The sequence below is a fragment of the Neolamprologus brichardi genome, chromosome 19 (genome assembly GCF_056152115.1).
Source record: "Neolamprologus brichardi isolate AB-2024 chromosome 19, ASM5615211v1, whole genome shotgun sequence".
NCBI lineage: Eukaryota > Metazoa > Chordata > Actinopteri > Cichliformes > Cichlidae > Neolamprologus > Neolamprologus brichardi.
The window spans coordinates 16,086,788-16,109,912 of NC_142122.1; the positions used below are offsets into that span (position 1 = coordinate 16,086,788).

General features: G+C 38.8%; 3 protein-coding genes across 4 annotated transcripts; all 3 read left to right on the plus strand.

Annotated features, from left to right (window-relative positions):
• The first annotated feature begins 6,387 nt into the window (after positions 1 to 6,387).
• Positions 6,388 to 9,184, plus strand: LOC148097201 (antimicrobial peptide NK-lysin-like). 2 transcript variants are annotated; one of them, XM_087832878.1, is made up of 5 exons: positions 6,388 to 6,460; positions 6,572 to 6,657; positions 7,401 to 7,478; positions 7,558 to 7,712; positions 9,099 to 9,184. In XM_087832878.1, exons 1-5 carry the CDS (start codon positions 6,412 to 6,414, stop codon positions 9,169 to 9,171), a joined length of 441 nt encoding a protein of 146 aa, XP_087689004.1. In that variant the 5' UTR covers positions 6,388 to 6,411; the 3' UTR covers positions 9,172 to 9,184. The 2 variants fall into 2 exon arrangements, with proteins under 2 accessions (XP_087689004.1, XP_087689003.1); XM_087832877.1 differs by having other exon boundaries at positions 6,412 to 6,460; positions 6,572 to 6,648.
• A 5,767-nt stretch (positions 9,185 to 14,951) lies between these two features.
• On the plus strand, positions 14,952 to 20,094 carry LOC148097202 (antimicrobial peptide NK-lysin-like). The gene is made up of 5 exons (XM_087833289.1): positions 14,952 to 14,962; positions 16,703 to 16,815; positions 16,890 to 16,984; positions 17,081 to 17,173; positions 19,915 to 20,094. The coding sequence occupies exons 1-5, from the start codon at positions 14,952 to 14,954 to the stop codon at positions 20,092 to 20,094; spliced, it is 492 nt and encodes a 163-aa protein (XP_087689415.1).
• Positions 20,095 to 21,213: 1,119 nt separating this feature from the next.
• On the plus strand, positions 21,214 to 22,699 carry LOC102776404 (antimicrobial peptide NK-lysin-like). The gene is given in 6 exon segments (XM_006798562.3): positions 21,214 to 21,300; positions 21,407 to 21,477; positions 22,048 to 22,125; positions 22,205 to 22,251; positions 22,253 to 22,357; positions 22,548 to 22,699. Coding segments are annotated over 6 exon segments (432 nt in total). The 5' UTR covers positions 21,214 to 21,242; the 3' UTR covers positions 22,621 to 22,699.
• Positions 22,700 to 23,125: the final 426 nt, after the last annotated feature.

Consider the following 23,125-nt stretch of genomic DNA (forward strand, 5'->3'; position numbering starts at 1 on the left):
ATTGCTAACGCCCACCAGGTCATCACTGCAGGGCGCCATCAGGTCTCATATATTTGACTGCAACGCCCCCTGGTGGCTGATTATAGTAGAAACAACCGTTTGAGGTGAGGCGAGGAACACACAATGAAGGACAGGCTGTAGGAGAGCCAGAGATTAATTATAACGAATGATTATGCAAAGCTGTGTATAAACACACAGAAAGTGAAAACAGGTGAATGAGGAAGAAACAAGCTTAATCTTAAAAATAGAGAGGGTGTCTTTCTCCCAAATTGAAACTGGGAGTTGGTTCCAGAGAAAAGCAACTTGAAACCCGAAGGCTCCCATTCTAATTTTTAGGAACCACAAAAAAGTCAGGAGTCTGAAAGAGGAGTGCTCTGAGAGAGCATCACTCTGAGCTGTTTCTAATTTTAGAGATACTGTAGAAATGCAAGAAGGCAGTCCTACGCATTTGTTTAATATGTGCATTGAAGGAGATATCCTGGTCACAAAAATTCCTTACAGTGCACTAGGTAATGCACTAGGTATCTGCTTTGACACCATATTTGCTAAAAAAAAAAAAAAAAAAAAAAAAAACAATATGGTAAATGGCCTGTATTTGTATAGCACTTTTACTAGTCCCTAAGGACCACAAAGCACTTTACACATCCAGTCATCCACACACTGGTGATGACAACCTACATTGTAGCCACAGCCACACTGGGGCGCACTGACAGAGGCGAGGCTGCCGGACACTGGCGTCACCGGGCCCTCTGACCACCACCAGTAGGCAATGGGTGAAGTGTCTTGCCCAAGGACACAATGACTGAGAATGTCTAAGCCGGGGCTCGAACCAGCAACCTTCCGATTACAAGACGAACTGCCAACTCTTGAGCCACGATTGCTCCGATAACCTCATACGAGGCCATCTGGGCCTGTTTGTCTTTAAGCCATAAGTCTAACTAATCAATGTATGACATCGGATGTCATGGGAAGATAAAGGTGGGTGGAAATGTATACTATGCCTTGTAATTGTACTGCCTAAGACAAGCAAGATCAATGTAAATAGTACAGAACTGGTCCTAGCACAGAACCCTGTGGAACTCCATAGTTAACCTTTGTGTGTGAAGAAAATTCCCCTTTTCACAAAAACTGGAGTCTGTTCGGAAATTATGATTTATTCCACTGCAGTGCAGCACCTTAGATTCTGATTGGCTACTCTGATAACCCCCAATTAAAACCTTAATATCTTCAGCACGGACACCTCCTCCACCTGCTCTTTGGTTGGAGCTACTGCCAAATGTTTAATGTTCTCAACAAAACAAAACAGGAACTCACAAACTGTCCAAAACTTAACTGTCATAACTGACAAAGTGTCTGTTTTGAGCTCATGTTTTCTGAACTGATATTTACTGATACTGATATTTTCAGTGGTCACATTGATTAGCTGATTGTTCCACAGCTTGACTGCTTGCTTTTTACCTCATTGTTTGCACAGGATCTTGACTACCTGCTCAGCACTAAGCAACACACAGTTGCTTATGAGCAGAGTGAAAAGGTTAAAGAGCCATTCACCGTGTGCTTCCTGTATTTATCACATATTTCTATATTTATGCACTTTTAAAAGAATTTGAAGGGGGTTCATGCGGATACATACATTTTTTTCATTCGGATTAGTTTTTCAATTCTTTCACATCGTGTCATTTCGCACATACGCTGCATCTCTGACTCACAAATGTATATGCAGATGTACAAAATGACAGCACTAACTGTCAGCAGCAACAAGACTTCTTGTAAAGTTTTTTTTTCTTTTCATAAATTTGCCAAGTGGGCATTTAAAAGAAGGCACGTACATCATGTGCTTGAATAGGTGTGATGCAGGAAGGTGGTGGTGATCTGTGTTTCCTTTTCAGCTGTTAACCCATAAAACCCTCATGGGTACATAAACCTTTACAATCAAAATACATATTTAAATTATACATGTGGGCAAATATGAAAAGTGGTATGTGGTGTGAGAGGTCCAACATGCACCCTAGTAGTGATTGATGGTGGCGGTGTGGAGACCGAGACCTCGAAAAGATTTGAAAAGAAAAGCCTGACAACACCACCTTGGGAATTTTTAATTTAAAACTAAACTAAGACCATCAAGAAAGAATTAACAGCTGGATGTGGTTCAGACCATTAAGAAGCTGTGTGTTATTAGAAATATTGATTTGCAGGGCCCTGGGTTCAGAGTGCAAACATGCTGGGCGTCAAAGATGGCTTTATGAGATTTGCAAATAATTGCATTCTGTTTAAGGGTCACACATGTAGTAAAATAAGCCCTGATACAGTTGACAAACAATCTCCATAAGCTGAAAAGAGAATAAAAGGCCCACAAAACAGCTGTGATGAAACAGCGTGGACAACTATGAGTCCTGCCATCACCATCGGCCTTCTCTTGCTCTCCAAAAGTAAGAAAAGCATCAATATTTACTAAACCTTAATGATAATTCAGCTACTTTTCTAAAGCATGTTCTATTTCTTAGCTTTTGTTAAGTCATGGAAGTCTCTGAAGGTCCAAACTGTGCAGAAGCATTTGCCACAGCAGTTACGGCAACATGAAAACAAGAAAGGTGACCACAACAAAGACAGAAAGCTAAAACTTCCTCTGCAGAGATAGTGACTCACTGACATGTGAGCACATTACATTTATTATATTCATCCAAACATAGGAGTGCTTTTTTATATATTGAAAGCGTTTTTCTTATCTGAGACTTTTAGCTTATTATGCAAGTAAAGCAGGCTAAAAGATCTCAAAAAGCCACACATGATGTGATCTAAAGAAATAACTAAGAAACAACAAAGTCATCAATATCTATGAGTCTGGAACAAGTTGCTATTTCTAAGGCTTTGGGACTCTGGTGAACTACAGAGAGAACTGTTATCCACAAATGGGAAAAGAGGTGAGAAAACTTCCCAGGAGTGGCTAGCCTACCAAAATTACTCCAAGAATGTACCAATGACTCATCCGGGAGGTCAATGAAGAACCCAGAACAACATCTAAAGAACTGCAGGCCTCACTTGACTCAGCTGAGGTCAGACTTTATGATTCAACAAAAAGAAATAGTGAAAAGACAAAAGCTGAATTTTCTGGAAGGTTTAAATTTGGCTACATCCGGCAAAAAACTAACACACTATTTCATAAAAAGAACATCATACATGGTGGTGGTAGTGTGATTGACTGGGGCTGCTTTGTTGGTTCAGGACCTGGACAATCATCAGTTCATCTCCTGAAACTCAGGTATGCCTACGTCAGATGTGAAAAAGTAATTGCCCTCTAAACCTAATAACCAGTTCTTCAACAAGACCTGCAATCAAGTATTTGTGATAACTGACCCACTCATCTTTGCAGAATTCCTTTAATTCCAGCCCATTGGAGGGTTTCTGAGGGTTTAATACAAAATTCAGTTTTTAAATGATGATTTCATTTATTTTACTGTATCTTGTTTCTCTAAATAAAATTATTTTGGAGAAATCACTCATAATTCCTGTAAATCTCAGTAAATATGCCACAAGTCAGTAGTGCTTTTACTTTCTGCTTTATCAGTTCTATAGTTTTGTTGTTTTACAGTTTATATACATGCATAAGTTATTTTGGTGTAACCTTGAAGAAACCCATAGTGAATCTGTTAATTTACTATTTTAAATGTATTTACTTAAAGAACAAAATAAGGAGGCCTTTAATGTCAGACTTCTGAAGCTGGGCTAATGAAGGATCTTAAAAATGGTAAAAAATCAAGTTCATCAATGTCTTAACAAACAACCACTCTGCCCAGACCATATGTGCTAATCTGAAGCTCTGTAAGCATTTCATCGTCGCACAGTTTAGTTGGACATCTGCATGGGGTGGCTGTAGCTCAGGTGGCAGAGCGGATCAGCCACTAACCAGAAGGTCGGTGGTTCAATCCCAGGCTGCTCCAGTCTGCATGCCAAATATCCTTGGGCTCCGAATGAAGCTTTTGTCATTTGGAGTGTGAATGTGTATGAATGTTAGATACTTAGCACTTAAGCTTAGAAGTGATTGGGTGAATGAATTAGCTGTATAAAGCGCTTTGAGTGCTCGGACAGAGTAGAAAAGCGCTATATAAGAACCAGTCCATTTACCATTTACCATATTGAGCATCTCCACCCCTAAAAAAATCTACTAGCACTTACGCTACTCTCATGGGGCCCAAACTGTTTGCTGACACCTTTGACTGATGAAAGTTCTCCACAAGTTGTATGACTATCTGACCATCTTTGAGTCATTTATTCATTCTGCAGTGCCGTGGGATGCTGTTGTGTTAGTGGGGAATTACAGATGCATGCTGTAAGCAACATGCAGCAGTTGTTCATTTTAGGTATTCCTTTCCCCTCCTTTGTGTTTCTGATATGGAAGCTGTAGTCAGTGGTGAGCTATGTGTACGTATTGTGTTTGCACATTACATTTTAAAACTGAAGCTGGAACTTGATTCACAGGGAGTGAATCTTATGCAGCCTACCAGACACAAACGAATGTTTGCCGGTGCATCACTACTCACCCAGCAGCCGCAGCAGTCTCTGTGGGTGTGCAAGATAAATTCTTTATCAACTCAATCTAACAGCCAGTCCAAACAGACAGAAACATCTGAGATAATGAAACTAAATCTGCCCTTTGCGTCCATCAGAAACAGGACAGTATAGTTACTTTCTATTTATCATTGCAAAATTAGTTTTTTATTTCTTCGATGTCCTTAACATTCATTCATTTTCCTATGTGTATACTTATCATGAGACTGATACTGACATTCACAGTTAAATAGTTGCTTTTTAGCATGCACACTATAAGGATATTGGCTCATTAGTCATCATCCAAAAAGAATTACAATCTTCTATAACCACTAAGCCATTAACTGTGCAATTGCCAGAGATTTATAAGAATAATAAGGAAGTCTTAAAAATTATTTCTAAATTTTACTCAGAATGTTAGCTGTGTTAACAAGTGATTATTAACACTAAAACTGAATATGTAACTGTGGCCTATTTGGGTGTGATAAAAAAAAAAAAGAGCTAAAAGTGTAAGTAGTGTCAAGATAACTGCTAATGTCTAGTCTGACAAATAATATGTTCTCCAGTCTAAAACGAGCACTTGGCCATAACTTTGAATAAAGGCCATTAACCCACACAGGTTCCATCTGGAAGTTGACTCCTCTTCTTCTTGCTAAGAAAATTGAGGTATGCATGCTTTTTTCATACACTTCCTTTCTTCCTATCAACAAGCTGCTAATGAACCCTTCTTCTTTCTCACCTTTGATCACTGAAAGAAATTTAGAAAGTCCACTTGGGCAGCTTTGAGTCACCACACCGGACACAAATACCTTTATAATGTCAAACATTACGTTGGAGGAAGTTATTCGTTTAGAGCAGGGGTGTCAAACTCAAATACACAGTGGGCCAAAATTCAAAACTAGAACAAAGTCGCGGGCTAACATTAATATTTATTGAAAAAAAAAAAAATCTTCCTCCAGATATAAGAATGAATCTTTTCTTATGGACTCAAACAAGTTTTGCTGAAAAACTGAATATGGAACAAGCAAAGCTTAATACTAAACTATATGTATATTAGCTGTATAATACCAGTAGGCCAGCTCTAATAGTAATTTGGTATGGCTTTGCGGGCCAAATGTAATTAAGCTGCGGGCCAAATTTGGCCCGTGGGCCAGAGTTTGACACCTATGGTTTAGAGGCAAGATGAGAATATGTATGCACACAGTTATGATTACCCCTGTACACATCAGTGTTGGATTTATTTATTTATTTTATATGACTGCAAAACTGGCAAATATCTAAACCCACATTCATGGATCAGTTATGGGTAAAATTACATATATATAATATATACCATTAATCAGTGGCTAAATAGCAGGGGCTTTAACAATAAGTCAGAAACACTGTGAAATACAAGTCAAAAAGCAATAACAATACCACATCTATATATTATATTATAGTCAATTTATAATCAGTTTTCTCTGAAATTCTACTGTTAACCAGTCACAAAAACCTCTAAAGTGATGTGAGAATATTGTGCATAAAAGCATCGCCCTGCTCTAAATGTGGACAACACACTAACTGTTATTAGATTTTGCAAAACTTAACTAAATAAATTAAATAAAGACGGTCATATAAACGTTAATATTCAAATAAGAGATAAAATATTGCCCCAAGATGCCATTGCCTTTTATGTTAATAAGGAAGTGCACTGACTGACTAAAAAAAACAAATCTAAATATGTAGGTTGTTGCGGTGGTGTGTATATTTTCTGCTCTGTGGTAACTGGGTTTGAATTTCAGAAATGTACGTGTGCAACCCATGCACCTTTTTCTATAAAAGCATCTATAACCACAGATACTCAGGCATCATTTCTCACTGGCTGCGATGGAAACATCTTCACTCCTCCTTCTGTGCCTTGTGGCAGCATTTTCAGGTGTGTACCTTAACACTTGTTTGCATGAGAATGGATATGAAACTGCAAAATCACAGATGTGTCTTTATGACTTAAATTGTAATTTGTCATTTCTACTTGTTTGAATCGCAGTCCGTGCTGTCCATGGACGGACCCTAGAGGTCAGCATCGATGATAAAGAGGACGTGGACATCGAAGTCTCGATGGGGGCAAGTGGGGTTAATGTTACCGCTTTAAAGAATTGAGATTGCACTTGGAATATCAGAGGTGGCACTTCGCGGTCTCTGTGAAAAATCTGAACTTTTTCATTTCAACTTAATTTCTAAGACAACCTGACTAAAGAAAAAATACGACTTATGATCAGTAATGGTAGAAGTATTCAGAGTTTACCTATGTAAAAAAAAGATCCCTGGCACAAGTGAATACAGTGAATTTAAAAGTGAACTTAGTAAAAGAGAAAGAGAAACAAAGAATAAATATATTAATAATTGTTTCACCAAGTAGGATCCATTGTCTCAATGACTTATCAAACTACTTTTCCACTCGGGATGGAGATGCAGGGTACACTGTGGTCAGACAGCCAATCATCATCATCACGTGAATGCCACAGAGACACACAGAAACATTCACTCTCACATCCATGCCTTTTTTTAAAAACGTATTTTATATTTTTATACATCATTATTATTAATAAACAGCAGTAAACATACAGCATATCACAAATATACAGATACAGTTGTGGTCAGAGGTTTGGATACACTCATCTTCGGCATGAATATCCGGGAATTTTTTTTTTTTTTAAGGATTTCTTTGAACTGGTTTTTTTTTTTCACCATGGTGCAAAAATTGAAAGATATATGTTGTTTAATGATTCCAACCTGGAAAAAGTACTGCTAAAATTAACATCTTATTTAGAGTCACCAATAAACCTAACATGCATGGATGTCTCTTATTTTTGCAGCTTCCAGGAAAGTGCTGGGCTTGCAAGTGGGTTTTAAACAAGATGAAGAAATTTGCAGGACCAAACGCCACTGCAGAGGTAAAATGTCTCATAGAGTACCTGCAGCAGTTAACGGCATCATTCAGTCAGAACAGTAATGCAAGTTTTACTTTCACAGAGCCTGAAGTCAAAGTTGCTCTCTATCTGCGATGAAATTGGACTCTTAAAACCTTTGTGCCGCAAATTTGTGAAGGTCCACCTTGAAGAATTGATCGAGGAACTCACGACAACTGATGATGTGAGGACCATCTGTGTCAACACAGGAGCATGCAAGTAAGTTCCCACTATTTTGTCTTGTTGATCTGAAACCACATAGTTTAAATCAGGGTTGATCTGAATGGTTTCTGCAGCACTGCAGAATTTTAGAGATAGCTATGGGTCCAAAGTAGCAGTTTATAAGTAGGAGCCCTAAAAACACAGACCAGCGTGAATTTTGAAGTGCTGGCTTGTTTATGGGAAATAGAAGACACAGAAATATGCATGCAAAATAATCTATGCATCTAAATCCCAGAATAAATAAATATCTCTCCTTGTCCAGTTCAGGTTTATCTGTCATGCTAACCATCATCAGCTCCTTTGCGGTTAATCTAGATTTCTTCTATCTGCTACACTTGCAGAATGACTGGTTGGGAACGTTCAGTAGCACTTCAGTGGGTTACCAATACAATTACAATGAAAGCGTTACTGTCGATACTTTCAAAGAGAGCGCAGTGACAAGATTGCCTCTAACAGGTGTGAATTTCTTAGAGAAAAAGAGTTTTGCCGCTGACCGTGTTGCATATGCATTTCAGAGTTTTGGGAGGAGAATATTTAAAGCGCACAAACAGATTTAATAACGTTTGCGACATGAAATCTACTAATCGTTGCACTGATATTTCACGCCGGAAAAGGGAGGTTAAGGTATTTTGCTCTTAAATTTGAAGGCGTCTGGATGAGAAAAAAAAAATAGCACAGCTTTTGTAAATAACCCGGAAAACTGACCACTCTTATGCGCGCTATTTGGGGATCACGTGTGTAAAATCAAATGTTGGATTTAATCCTTGCGGAACAGAGATTAAAGTGAAGTGCTACCAGAAGTGTGAATCATTTCCTTATCTCTGGGACGTGAGTTGATCCAACAGTCTCAGGTTAACAGCGTCGGGTTTTCAACGCTAGGGTCTCCACGCGGCACAACTTGGCCAAATCCTCATTCAGACTCACAGTAGATGTTATCCACAAGGACCGAAGCTGGACAAAATCACATTAAAATAAAAATTTAAAAAGGCATCTGTTCCCAACGTGCTCGGTAGTCTCTCTTCACTCACAGGCTCGTGCGTTCTCTTCCCCCCCGTCTACTTCCACCAGCGAGTGGCGCAGTGGTGCAGCGAGTGTCTATCTCTGGTAAATTTGATAAAGGGACAATACACCAAATAGAAGCGTGCAAAATAACAACAGCAATGTTATTTATGAGTGCAAAACACAATTCACATTAGATTATATTAAAGTGGGTTACAGTTCATCTTCATAAATGTCTCAGCAGTGTTTACTTCACTTTGTTACAACTTTAACTTCAGGTGATAAATGCTAAATACATAGGCTAGCTTCAACATGCAAACATACCTTAATATTATCTGTAATAGCTCATTATATGTTTTTAATGTTTTGATTTGCTCTCTTTAGCCCAAAGGAGGTGGACCTGTTTTTTTATCCAGAGAAGGGAGCTCCACGCATTGAAGTTAAGGAGTTTCACTGACTTCATCTGCATGAATAAAATCCACAACGGCTTTGGAAAAAACAATCATAACAATTCATCCCAGTAGCATTTGCCAATAATTAACTAATTAGTTTCTTCTTCTGCTTTCTTTTCAAACTGCATCAATTTACTTTTATTTCCTTTGCGATGCCTGTAATGGTACGTTCAATTTCTTTATCTGTATCTATGCACTGGTATCGCAAATAAACCGCTGAAATCATCACATTGACTCTGTTTTGTTGTTGTTGTTGTTTTCCAAACCAAACTTCAGAGTAGCCATTCTGATCAGAGATATGAATGCCAGCACTGTCGCTATGAAGCAGCAGCACTTCAATAAAGTCATGCACATAAATTTGAAACAAAATTTTTCAGGGGGGACTTTGTTGAAACCTTTAATCCTGTAAAGAAATCCATGTAATGATCATTTAAATATTAAGAGCAAAAGAGGAAAAGCATTCATTAATTCATTCAGCCCGTCAGGCTTCACCATAACAGGATGCTGGTGTGTGCTGCTAATATCCTCAGGCAAAGACCATTATTTCTTCTTGGTGTGGCATGTGTCAGTGAAAATGATGACTTAGTGAGCTATCTGTGTCGTTCTTGAACATTTCGCCAGCAAATAACTTTGCATGAAAAAACTAAAAATAAATAACCGATCATGGGTCAAGTGTCTAACCAGAGAAAAAAAACTGAACCCACATTCTATGCAAAGTCTCGATGGTAGATAAGTTTTGTGGCCCACAGCTGTAGCTCATACTAAAGATTCCCACACTGTGCTCATCATCAACAGTAGCATCATTTTACTTTGCTTAGAGCTAATTAGCTTTAAAAAAAAATAACATCAGGTTAATAAACATTCAATCTCACATCCATGCCTTTTTTTAAAAAAACTAAAAAAAAAAACGTATTTTAATCATTATTATTAATAAACAGCAGTACACATACAGCATATCACAAATATACAGATACAGCTGTGGTCAGAGGTTTGGATACACTCATCTTCGGCATAAATATCCGGGAATTTTTTTTTGTTAAGGATTACTTTGAACTGTTTTTTTTTTCACCATGGTGCAATAATTGAAAGATATATGTTGTTTAATGATTCCAACCTGGAAAATGTACTACTAAAATTAACGTCACCAATAACCCTAACATGCATGGGTGTCTCTTATATTTGCAGCTTCCAGGAAAGTGCTGGGCTTGCAAGTGGATTTTAAACAAGATGAAGAAATTTGCAGGACCAAACGCCACTGCAGAGGTAAAATGTCTCATAGAGTACCTGCAGCAGTTAATGGCATCATTGTTTTTTTTGTGTTTTCCAAATCTAAATAAAACTTCAAGTTCAGAGTAGCCATTGTTATCAAAATATGAATGTTCGAACTGTCACTGTGAAGCAGGAGCACCAAAGCTTTTGTTGAGTCAAGTCATGCACATACATTTTTAGTGATTCTTCTGGTGGCACTTCTTAGAATTTTTTAATGGTGTAAAGAAAGTTCAGATAATGATCATTTTCTGTTTTCAACGGGGAATATTAAAAGCAAATGAACAAAAACACCCTTTTTCTGTCTGGGGTAAGGGTAACGCAATAAAAGCCTCATACTGGTTGCACATGTATATATAGTAGGATGGGTTGCCAGTCTCTGTTTTAGCCCTGCGACAGAGTACACACCACACACCACACTGAGCACTGGAGCCCCTCAGGGCTGTGTGTTCAACCCACTGCTGTTCACTCTGCTGACTCATAACTGTGCAGCAATGCACAGTTCAAACCACATCATCAAGATCACCGATGACACGACTGTGGTGGGTCTCATCAACAAGAACGATGAGTCAGCATACAGAGAGGAGGTGAGAGGAGGTGCAACAGCTAACGGACCTGTGCAGAGTCAACAACCTGTCTCTGAATGTGGACAAAACAAAAGAGATGATTGTTGACTTCAGGAGAGCACTGAGAGATTACATTGATGGATCCTCTGTGGAAGTCGTCAAGAGCACCAAATGCCTTAGTGTTCACCTGGTGGAGAACCAGGTGAACACTAAGGAATTTTTGCACACTTGCACTTTAAGTAGTCCTGTGTTGATTGTCTGCTATATGTTATATGTAGGACCATGGTCTTGGAGGAATGTTGTCTTGCTTCACTGTGTGCTGTAACACTGCACATGATTGAAATGACAGTAAAGCTACTTGACTTGACTTTAGTTTAAGGAAGAGATTCTTCTACAGTTATCTTCCGCATCACTGGTGGGGACGAGGCGGCTTAAAGGAGAGAGGCAGATGGTCTGGTGTCATGGTTTGAGGACAGCAACCTTACCCCAGGGCTGGACTGGGACAAAAAATCAGCCTGTGCATTTTGAGAGACCGGCCCACCAGGCATTATAGGAAAAACCATAAAGCCTTTGAATGAAAACAAACACTATTGTGACAGTGATGTACACTGTCTTGTTGGTATATATGTATCAATCTAAGAAACTTAAACCTACAGCATCCTCCCTATTCTGGTATTCTTAACAGTACTTAGTGGAAACCAAAGACTGCTTTGTCGAGTTAACCTCCTGAACTATCTACCACACATTTATTTACCACATTAATTAACAGCATGAGAGCACAAAATATTTTTTCTAACATGGCAACCTTGAAAAAATGAAAGGAGACAGAAAGAAAGGTGAGAAAGAATAAAACTTAATTGACTTGTTGATGGTATTTTACACACAGTACTGGTGCAGTATCTAGAAAATGTGGGAAAATACTGGCATCATATACAGCACTTACATCTGAAGAAATTATGATGGGACCCTGAAAAAAAATCACTATATACAATGATGATTTCTATACATTTGACATCAGTAAAAAACTTTGGTTGTGAGATTCAGATAATTATCTAGTAAAAGCTAGACATTTTAAATGAGTATAAGAAAGAAAAGTACTTCTTTGTGCCCCCCTCTCCCTGTTAATGCCCTACCTGCCCCCCTGGCAAAACTTTCCTAGACCCGCCCCTGCACAGTTACCAGCTGTCAGCTACGTAGAAAAGGATCCTGATGTTATTTATATGTCAGAAACAATTCATAACGTCCCTTCAACTCATTCATGTCACCTAAAAGGTCAACCTGTTTCTCCATCACCTGTTCAGCTCTGATGATTCAGTAAGGACGTCTCCTGGTTTCATCTTCATGTTTCCTCATGACCAGCAGCTTTTACAGCTATGGCTCCAGCAAACATTAGCTAATAAATTCTAACAACTGCTGATCAAGCTTAAACGTGCTGCTGTTGTTTAGCTCGACACCTCCATGTTTCCTCTTTCTGGCGCAACGTAGGCGATAAACAAACAAGAGAGATGGGACTTGGTCAGAAAAGCCAATCAGCTGATCATTGATCAGTTTTGTGATTGAAGTAGCAACAGGAGAGGGAGGGGGAGAGAATGAGAGAAGAAGAAGAGGCAGCTGACAGCGTAATGACAGAATAACTCCAGCTTTGTGTCTTTTTTATTCTAGTTGAAGTACGGGACAAACTGCATTCATTTTCACCTCAATTCAAAATCAATTTCTCTGAATACGGCCTGATTCCGTTAGCAACTCTACTAACTAACCTTATTAATAAACTAAAGTTCACTATCAGTAACATCATAGCACCCGTAATGCTAGCTAATAGGCAGTATTATTGTAACTGACTTTAAAACATTAGCACAACTAAAATAAACGACACCAAAACTTGGTTTATATCTGACCCAGATAGACTGCAGGTCATAACTGTATGCCCGATGGCCAGTCCAGCTAAGCCTTACACTCAACACTGATAAAACAAAGGAGATGATAGTGGACATGAGGAAGAAGAAGAGGCCTCACCAACCGCTGTTTATCCGGTAGAGGTAAGTGGAGAGGGTGAGCAGCTTTAGGTGCCTGGGCGTCCACATCAGTGAGGACCTCACCTGGACACTGAACACCAAACAGCTGATCAAGAAGGCTCAGCAGCGGCTGCATTTCCTGAGGAGGCTGAGAAAATTTGGTAAGTCGGCCAAGATCCTCAGCAGCTTCTACAGCTGCACTGTGGAGAGCACATTGACCAGCTGCATCACTGCATGGAATAGCAGCACTACTGCTATGGACCGCAAACGCCTGCAGAGAGTGATGACTGCGGAGATGATCACCAGGAGTCCGCTGCCCTCTACCATCACAGAGTCGAGAGGAGAGCTGCCTCCATCCTCAAAGACCCCACACATGCTCAACACAGACCAATCCAGAAATTCACAACTCAACAACTCCTTCTTCCCCACTGCTATCAGACTCCTGAACAGCTGACCTACCTCAGCTGCAATTTGCACACCAGGACACTTTGCACACTAAGTTCATTTTGCACATTAAGCTCCTTTGTACATCTGCATACCTCACTTGTCTTCACTTACTTATTTTTGTACTTATTTAATTATCTTTCATTAATTTTTATCCTTATTTTTATCCTTATTTATCTTGTTCCTTTAACCCTTACCTAACTTGGCATTTGTGTATGGACAGCAAAGTAAGAATTTCATTGCACAGAGAAATGCTATTTCTTCTGTACACATGACAATAAACACTTTGAATCTCAAATCTTGAAATCAAAGCTTCACAGTAAATCTATGAGTGTTTTATAGTAGGTGTCCATTGAGTAAATTAGCCCTTATAAATGCAGTGTTTCATATCCACTTTAAGAAAACTGTTTTCTGCACTTCCTTTGTTTCAAGAAGAGCCTCGCCATTGCATGCATGAAATTTGTTCAAAGCTATCTGCCACTCAGAACAACTTGGCTTTAAAAACCCACAGGAAATTTCCCCAAAGGCACCACGCCTTTGTGGCGGCACGTGTGAAACTGACTCTTTCACGGATGTGTTCTCCAATAGGACGTAGGAAATGAACCACTGTTCATTTGGTAATACTTTTATTTTAGTGAATCATCTTGAATGCCCTTTTGGATATTTTTATGACAGGCTTGGGAAACATAAGACTGTTATTTATACAAATGATTTACGTTAACAAATGGTGGATTAGTATAACGAAGCTGTACAAGGGAACACCACATCTTTGAAGGCAATGGTTTAAGAATACCAAGTCATATTAGAGGGTGTGAGTGACTGGACTGCCATGTAGAACCAAAACTAAATACAACACATTTTTTCTATAAGATAATCAATGACTGTTGAATAAACCAAATATTAGTTACTTCACCTTTAAAACTGGTAAAAGTGGGTATTGGATTTGTTGGATGTCTGCTTTGTGTAGACTATGTCTTTGTTTTTATCAATCCATTTTTGTCCGCTTATGTGTGACAGACTGGTGACCTAACTGGGGTGTATCTTGTTCTATTTCAGCTGAAATAGATTCATAACAGCACCTACAAGAGGGGATGACCTTAAGCAGCCTCGGTTTATTCCCACCTGACCTACCTAATGTCTTCACTGATATTTTCATGCACAGCACCTGCCGGCTCACAACTTGACTGCTTAATTTCCCCCTCACTGTTCGTACAGGCTCTGCACCACCTGCTCAGCACTGAGTGTAAAAGCTAAAGAGTCATTAACCTTGCACTTTCAGAGTTTGCCACACATTCCCATATTCTCTTTGCAGTTTTAGAAGAACATGATAGGATTTCATGCAGGTATGTCCATTTTTAAGTTGTTTTTCAATTTTGCAATTCTGTCAGATTGTGAACTTTCACACATACTCTCTATACTCTATGACACATGTCAGCAACTGTCAGCAGCATTTTCTTTCTTTTTACAATGTTGCTGACTGTGCTCTTGAAAGCGAGAATGTACAACACGTAAGCGTTCGAAGCAAGAAGGTGTTGGTCTGCGTTTCCTTTTCAGCTGTTAAAACTATAGAAAGCTCACTAGCAAATATATCTTCAAAATTGAAATACACAATGGAAGACTCGAACCATACATTTGGGCGAAATATCAAAAGTGGCATGCGGTGTGAGAGGCCCAACAGCCCTGTAGTGTGGGCCATTATAATGTCAGGATGTTACTAACTTACAGGTAAAATGAGAAAAGGTGCCTGCACAATTCTTTCACATTGCACCATTTTGCACATATTCTCACACAAAAACATATACAGATACGAATATTGACGGAACCTCAAAAAATACATGTGGTCAAAATGTGAAAACTTGTGGTGTGAGAGCCACAAAAAGCATAGTGGTGGTGGTGAGGGCCGGTAAGATCTTTAAAATGTAGATCTTAAGTAAAATTTGATAACACTGCCCTTGCAATATTTACTTCAAAAATATACCAGTCACCAAGAACAAGTTATCAGACAGAGATGCGGTTCACATCATTAAGAAGCTGTTTACATTTACATTGCATTTTACATTTTACATTGATTAAAAACATAAAATAAAAGAGCTGCTAGTCCATGCACTTATATTCTTTTAACATCAGCTCAAAGCTGCAGCTTACCAGTGGGAGAATGGGCTGTCAAGACAAGAAATGTAAGAAGAACTATCAAATTTGCGCATGTTTTTCACCTCTTCATGCGCACCCACGATAAGGTGCAAATCAAACCAGGGGAGCATAAATAACCACAGCACACAAAAGTAGACCCTGGTGCTCATGTTGCCCAGGGAAGCTACGCACATACACCCTGCCATCCATGTGATGTAAATGAAAAGATTCAGTAGACCAGGCGACCCTCATCCATTGCTACAGCAAGCACTGACCTTTTTGGGAATTTGAGCCACTTTAGGGCCTCCTATGACTAACATTCACACACATTCATGCTACTATGGATAAATCAGAAATAAACATGCAGTTAGTATCTTGTCCAAGTATACTTGGGACCGGACCACCAACCCTCTGGTTAGTCGGTGACCTGCTCTACCACCTGAGCTACAGCCAGTATCACAATTTGACCCTTGTCATACTTGCTTAAATCCTTACGCTTGCTCTTATATTTTTTTATGCTCCTAACATCAACTCTGAGGACAAAAAAAGTGCTCATAAAATTGTGCCTGATCAGTGATGATATGCCTCTCTCTTTCTAGTCCCTGTCAGTATTCTCACTGCAGGATTTTGATTCAACTGAAGGTTTTCAGGGAGCTTTCAAGACAACCTCAAGAATATTGTTTGTAAATTATTCCACACTTCGCAGGGTTTTTTTTGCAGATCAGTGAACTTTGGCCCATCTTTACTTGTAAAACCTTTGCCTCTCCGTGACACTCTTTTTTTATACTAAAGAAAGCCAGCTGGTTTAATCATTTGCAAAATGTTCTTCCAGCTGTTTCCTTTGAGAACCGCTTACTTCTCCAGCTTTTTGTTGCCCCTGTCTTAACTTGTTTGAGATATTTTCTGTTTTACAATGCAAATTATTTTATTTACTAGATGTGCAAATCAATGAATTCTCTTTTGATTTCCGTTTTTCACAGAATCCCAACCTTGTTAGAGTTTGGGGTATTTCAACTGACAGTTAATGCTGTTTAAAAAAAACTTTATTCTGCAAATTTTAAAAATGCTGTTTAAGGGTCACTATGTGGTAAAATAAGTGCTGATTGTTTTTTGAGAAGTAAACCGAATAAGCCGCAGAGACGTATAAAAGGCCCAGAAAACAGCACAAATCTGACAGCGTGGAAAACCGTGAGTCCTGCCATCACCATCGCCCTTCTCCTGCTCTCCACAAGTAAAAAAGTAGCAATATTTACTCCACCTTTAAGATAACTGAACTACTTTTCTAAAGCATGCTTTATTTCTTAGCTTTTGTTGCGCCGTTGAAGACTCTGAAGGACCAAACTAAGAAGGAGCGTTTACCACAGCATGAAAAAAAGAAAGGTGACCACAACAAAGAGGAGGTGAGAAAGCTAAAATTTGACAAGTTTCCCTTGTAGAGAAGCTTATTTTGTTATTTTGTGCAAATTGAAAACTTTTTACCAAAACTTTTATCTCAGATTCTGTCGGATGACGTTTTTCCAGGCTCCTGCCGTACTTGCATGACTATTGTGTCCAGAGTGCAGAAGCAGATTGGAAGTGATAAATCAAAGGTAATGAGTATAATATATGGTGAACAGTACTGCTGCAATAACCTCTCAGAATTTCTTGTAATTTTTCAGAAATTCCACATAAAGAACCTGACAGTGCTGCCAATAAAATACCAGCATATCAAACTGTTATTGGATTGAAGTGGCAGGGTATAGGAATGATTGAAATGTGTAGAAAAGTCTTCTTCAGCACATAAATGTGACACTGACACAGATACAGCCCTCTGGGGTTTGACATTTGGGAGGGGATTTTTAGATAATAGGAAGTTATATACAAGTGCAGTCAGGGGCAGCACAAATGTGATCCCCTTAAACTGATTTTTTTTAAGTTTTATTGTCTTTTTTCCTCCTATAGTTATGGATTCTGTCACTAGTTAGCTAACATAAATAAATGTAAGTCTATTAGCTGCAAACAACCAACCAAACACATGACAGCACGTTCAGTACTGACAGAAGATGGCACTAAACATGTTTTTAAAACTTTAAGCACTTAAAGTTAAATCCAGCTTCACAGACAGTTGTATCTATGTCCATTTTTCAAAACAGGGCATAAAATTAGCTTTTATGTGTTAGCATTTCATGTCCTCTTTAAGGTCCTGCTAAAGCATTTGATGGGTTTAGCCTTTGACTAGACCACTTCAAAACCTTCATTTTGCTTTTTGAGTTTGTTTTTTTTTTCAGTCATTCAGAGGTGGACTTGTTGTTGAATTTTGGATAATCATCCTGCCACATAAACCATGTGCACTTGAGCTTCGGGGCATGAACTAAAACATTCTCCTTCATGATTTTTTGGTAGAGAGAAGAATTTATCGGTCTATTAGTTACGATAAGCTGTCCAGGTCCTGTAACAGCAAAGCAGCCCCAGACCGTCATATCACTGCCACCGTGTATGACCATGATGGCCTTTTTATGAAATAGTGTGTTAGTTTCATGCCAGATTTAACGGGACTCTGACGTCTCAAAAGTTCCGCTTTTATCTTGTCAGTGGGCTGTTGGGTTCAATATTGAGGAGGGGTAGAGGAGGTAATCAACGTTCAAAATAACAACACTGATCCGGCCAGGTGGAGTCAAACGATGATTTTTAATGACACGCGTGGGGAGACCACCGCTGTACGCAGACAGCGCCGATCCCCGACTTACAGAGCATAGGCAGGTTTTTTATACCTTTCAGGGGCTTAAATTTAATACGCCCCTTCAACGTTAATCAGATACAGTTCATACATAGGTTTCAAAACCACAATGACTTTAAACACAGTTTAAAAATAACATTGTCTCCGTCTCCACAGCAGATGCTTCCTGTCAACATTCTGACTTTCACTTCTCGTCTGGAACACCAGACCCACACCCTTCAAGAAACTGTTCCTCTTTTTACAGAGACAGCAAGAAACTGTTCCTCTTTTTGCAGAGACAATTTTGCAGTTGCAAGCAAACATGACTAACCTCTCACCTATAAATGAATCTATCTACTGTGTGAGTGTGTGTGGGTGTCAGCATGAAATGCACTCAGTTTCACCTCAGCAGCTGAACCTTGTAACCTTTTCCACCAGACAGAAGGCCAGCACGTACATTTAAAAACAAAACATTTAAGATTATAACAAGCATTCAAAAGCATTTAAGATTATTGATTTAACTCAACAGTTTAACGTGGTTATAACTGCACCTGTAATAAAGGCTAATTGGGTACCACTATGTTTAAACATCTGAATACAATAACAATACTGCAGATTGTATTATTAATGCAATGGTAATGATGATGATTATTAACAATAGCAGCAAAATATATCTCTAATCCTCACAGGGCCCACTGATCACAAAGATGTTTTTTGGAATATGTGAGGTGAGCTTTTGTAATCTTTTTGGTCAGCAGTGATTTTCACCTTGGAACTCGCACATGGGTCTCAGTTTTGCCCTGTGTCTTTCTTATTATTGAATAATGAACTCTGACCTTAACTACGGTAAGTGAGGCCGACACTTCCTTTTGAAGTTTTCTGGGCTCCTTAGTGACCTCCTGGAGGAGTCAGTACTGTGCTTTTGGAGGAATTTTGGTAGGCTGGGAAGGTTCACCGCTGTTCCAGGTTTTCTCCATTTGTGGATAATGGCTTTCCCTGTAGTTCACTGGAATCCCAAAGCCTTAGAAACCCTTTTCAGACTGAAAGAGGTCAATGAGCCGATTCTTTTACATCGTTGCATGATGTGTTGCTTTTGACACTTTTTTAGCTTACTGTACTTTTTAGCTTACTGTAAGGATTTCTGGCAGTAATGAGGGCTGGGCGGGGTTAATGAAGTTGAAGTCAGCTTTCCAAAAATGTGGTTAATCAATTAAATCATAACGTAACAAGAGTGGAAATCATTTTTTTACATGGGGCCTGGACAGCTGTTTCCCCTTAATTAATGAAATCATCATTTAAAAACTGCATTTTGTATTTACTCGGGTTCTCGTTGTCTAATGTAAAACTTTGTTTGATGATCTAAAAACATGTAAGTGTGACAAATATGCAAAAATCTAGAAAAGGGAAGGGGGCAAATATTTTTTCACACATCTGTAGCTTTGTTTAAATATGCCACAAGCCAGCAGAGACATTATTGTCAAGTTTTATTAATGCTGTGCATTTGTTGTTTTTGTCATATTTTTTTCATCCATAGTCTCAGTGTTGGACACATAATTTAAAGTTATTTTAATTTAACCTTTAAGAAACCTATACTGAAGCTGCTTGTTTACTGTTTTCACATATTTTTGCTTGAAGGACAAAATCGGGAGGCTGTTGGCTGGTGCCTTTAATAAACTGAAATTCAATTTCCTAAAGTCGGCCTGCAGAAAGATCTTGAAAACAGTAAAAAACAAGTTGACTGATGCCTTGACCAACGGCAAGTCTGCCAAGACCATCTGCACTAATCTGAAACTCTGCAAGGCCACCTTTTTATAACTAAAGCGGTCTGAAGAACTTGTGATGCTTCAACTGTTTGTGTTAATAACACAAGCCTGTGTTCATATTTTCTTGCTTTTTCCCTCCCAATAAAAAAACATATTTTTACTGTGATATCATTAGTTTTCTTATACATATCCGTATTATGAGACTCATATTCTGTCAACTATAGACTAGATGAAAATGAAAATAGTTGCTTTTGAGTGTGCATACTGGAAGCATATTGCCTAATTAGTCATCACCATAAAGCATGACCGTCTTCTGTAACTACTAAGCTATTAACAAAGCAATTGACTCTATTGATTAGAATTAGAAAATCTTATTTTACTCATAATGTGTCCTGTTTACTTGCAACAAATAAAACTACATATGTAAATAATGTCACGTCTGACATATAATTAACCCACACAGGTTCCATTGGGAAGTTGCCTTGTCTTCTCCAAAACCTCTGTTGCACAGAAGCAATGAGGTGTGCGGATTTAACTCTTATTACTATCAGTAAGCAGCTAGTGAGCTTGAATTAGCAGCTAGTAAACCTGTGTACTGCAAATGCTGCAATTCTTTGAGCTTCTGACTTTAAGAGTTCTCTCTCACCTCTGATCTCTGACAGAAATGTGAAAGTCTACTTTCAAAACTGTGAGTCGCCTCACTGGACCCTTATAAGGTCGCACATTGCCTTCCAGGAAGTTATTAACTTATAGGCAGGTTGAGAAAATGTACCTGCACAGTTACAATTACCTCTGTCCAAAGTCAGTGTTGGTTTTTGTTTATATATGACCACAAAACTGAAATACATATTTGTGGATCAATAAACTGCATATTAAAGGTTTAGAATAAGGTTTACACATAAATTTATAGCATGATACAGTCATTGATTTTCAGGGGTTTTAACAATGAGGCAGGGACACTGTGACAGCCTTAAGCCATAAAAGGATCACTGTGTTCTAAATGCGGACAACACACTAATTGTTCTTTAGTGGGTGGGCGAGGTGGTGCATGACTTTCTCACAGCGTGGCACCCAAACCACGTAAAATGTGTTCTCACATGTGGTTTGAATTTTACGCCTTGCAATAAGGTGCGTGTAGAGCCCATGCATCTTTAACTGTATAAAAGCAGCCATAACTACAGATACTAGCATTATCTCTCAATGGCTGCGATGGAAACGTCTTCACTCCTCTTTCTGTGCCTTGTGGCAACATTTTCAGGTGTGTATCGAAAAAATTTGTTTGCATGAGAATCCATATGAAACTGCCAAATCTTCTCTTTATGATTTAAAGTGTGATTAAGTATTTCTGTTTGTTTGAATCGCAGTCCGTGCTGTCCATGGACGAACCTTAGAGGTCAGCATCGATGATGAAGAGGACGTGGAAGTCTCGATGGGGGCAAGTGGAGTTAGTGTTAATATTAAAGAACTGAGGTTACACTTTATCAGTCCACCTTTAGATATCAGGAGTCACACTTTGCTGTCTTTGTGAAAAGCTTTTTCATGTCAAATTAATTTCTATGCCAACAACAATCATTGGATTAGAAATGAGAAAAACAAATGAATTTTGTTCATTTGTAACACAATGTGGGGACATATCTGACTTCTGAAACCCCAACTATGCTGATATTTTGAGGTTAACCACACACTAAGTCCAACAAAACCATAACATTGCATGGTATTTAACGAGCTTGCCAAAGAAATGAGTATACCAGTGTATCCATGGAATATACTGAAACATGTCTCTAAGTAGGAAAAATTCCCTGAATGGCTTATCAAACAAGTTTTGCACTGGGGCTGGAGACTATCCCAGCTAATACTGGGTAAGATTAAGAGGGTACGCTGTGATTGGGTAGCCACTCACAGGGATGGCACATAGACACACACGACCATTCGCTCGCACATCTACAGCTTATTGATTAGAGTCACCAATACACCTAACATGCATGGGTGTCTCTTATATTTGCAGCTTCCAGGAAAGTGCTGGGCTTGCAAATGGATTGTAAACAAGGTGAAGAAACTTGCAGGACCAAACCCGACTGCAGAGGTAAAATGTCTCATAGAGTACCAGCAACAATTAACGGCATTATTCAGTCAGAGCAGTAATACAAGTTTCTCTTTCACAGAGCCTGAAGTCAAAGTTGCTCTCTGTCTGCGATGGTATTGGACTCTTAATCACTCTGCCGCAAATTTGTGAAGGTGCACCTTGGAGAATTAATTGAGGAACTCACAACAACTGATGATGTGAGGACCATCTGCGTCAACATGGGAGCATGCAAGTAAGTTCCCAGGGGTTCATCTAAATGCTTTCATTTTTCAGATGATTCACTTTGTAGCGACTTTAACTTTAGATGTTAAGTTTGAAACTGAGACCAAATTCAGCATGCAAACATGCCTTAATACTACAATGACACCGATGATACTGCAACCCTGATTTTACACCACTATTGTTTTTTTTTCTCTCTTTAGGTCAAAGGAGTTGGAGCTGCTCTTTTATGCAGAGAATGGAGCTCCACTTATTGACGTTAAAGAGCATGACTAACTTTAGATGTATGAATAAACATTGAAAAAAAAAAATCGCAGTAATAACTGAGAAGACTTAGCTCAAGTAATCATTACTTTTGCCTTCAGCTTTGTTTCCAATCTGCATTAACTTACCTTTATTTCCTTTGCAATGCAATGTTTTTTTAATTGTTCTGTCTGTATCTGTGCACAGCTAACACAAATAAACAGCTGAAATGATTACACTCACTCTGTTTTACTGTTGCATTTCACCAAACCTTAATAAAACCTCAATTTCAAAGTAGACGCTCTGATCAGGGATATGAATGTCAGCATTGCGACTACAAAGCAGAAGCACCCCCAGCTTTTTCAAGTCAACTCATACATGTAAGGGTCTTGTGGTTCTTGTGGTGACACTTCTTAGAATCGTTTAATGACTCAAACCACGCTTTTTCCTGTCCTCAGAGGGAAATATTAAAAGCAACAACATTAAAGCAGCTTTTTCTATGTGGAGTAAGGGTAAGGTTTTAAAATACATTGGACTG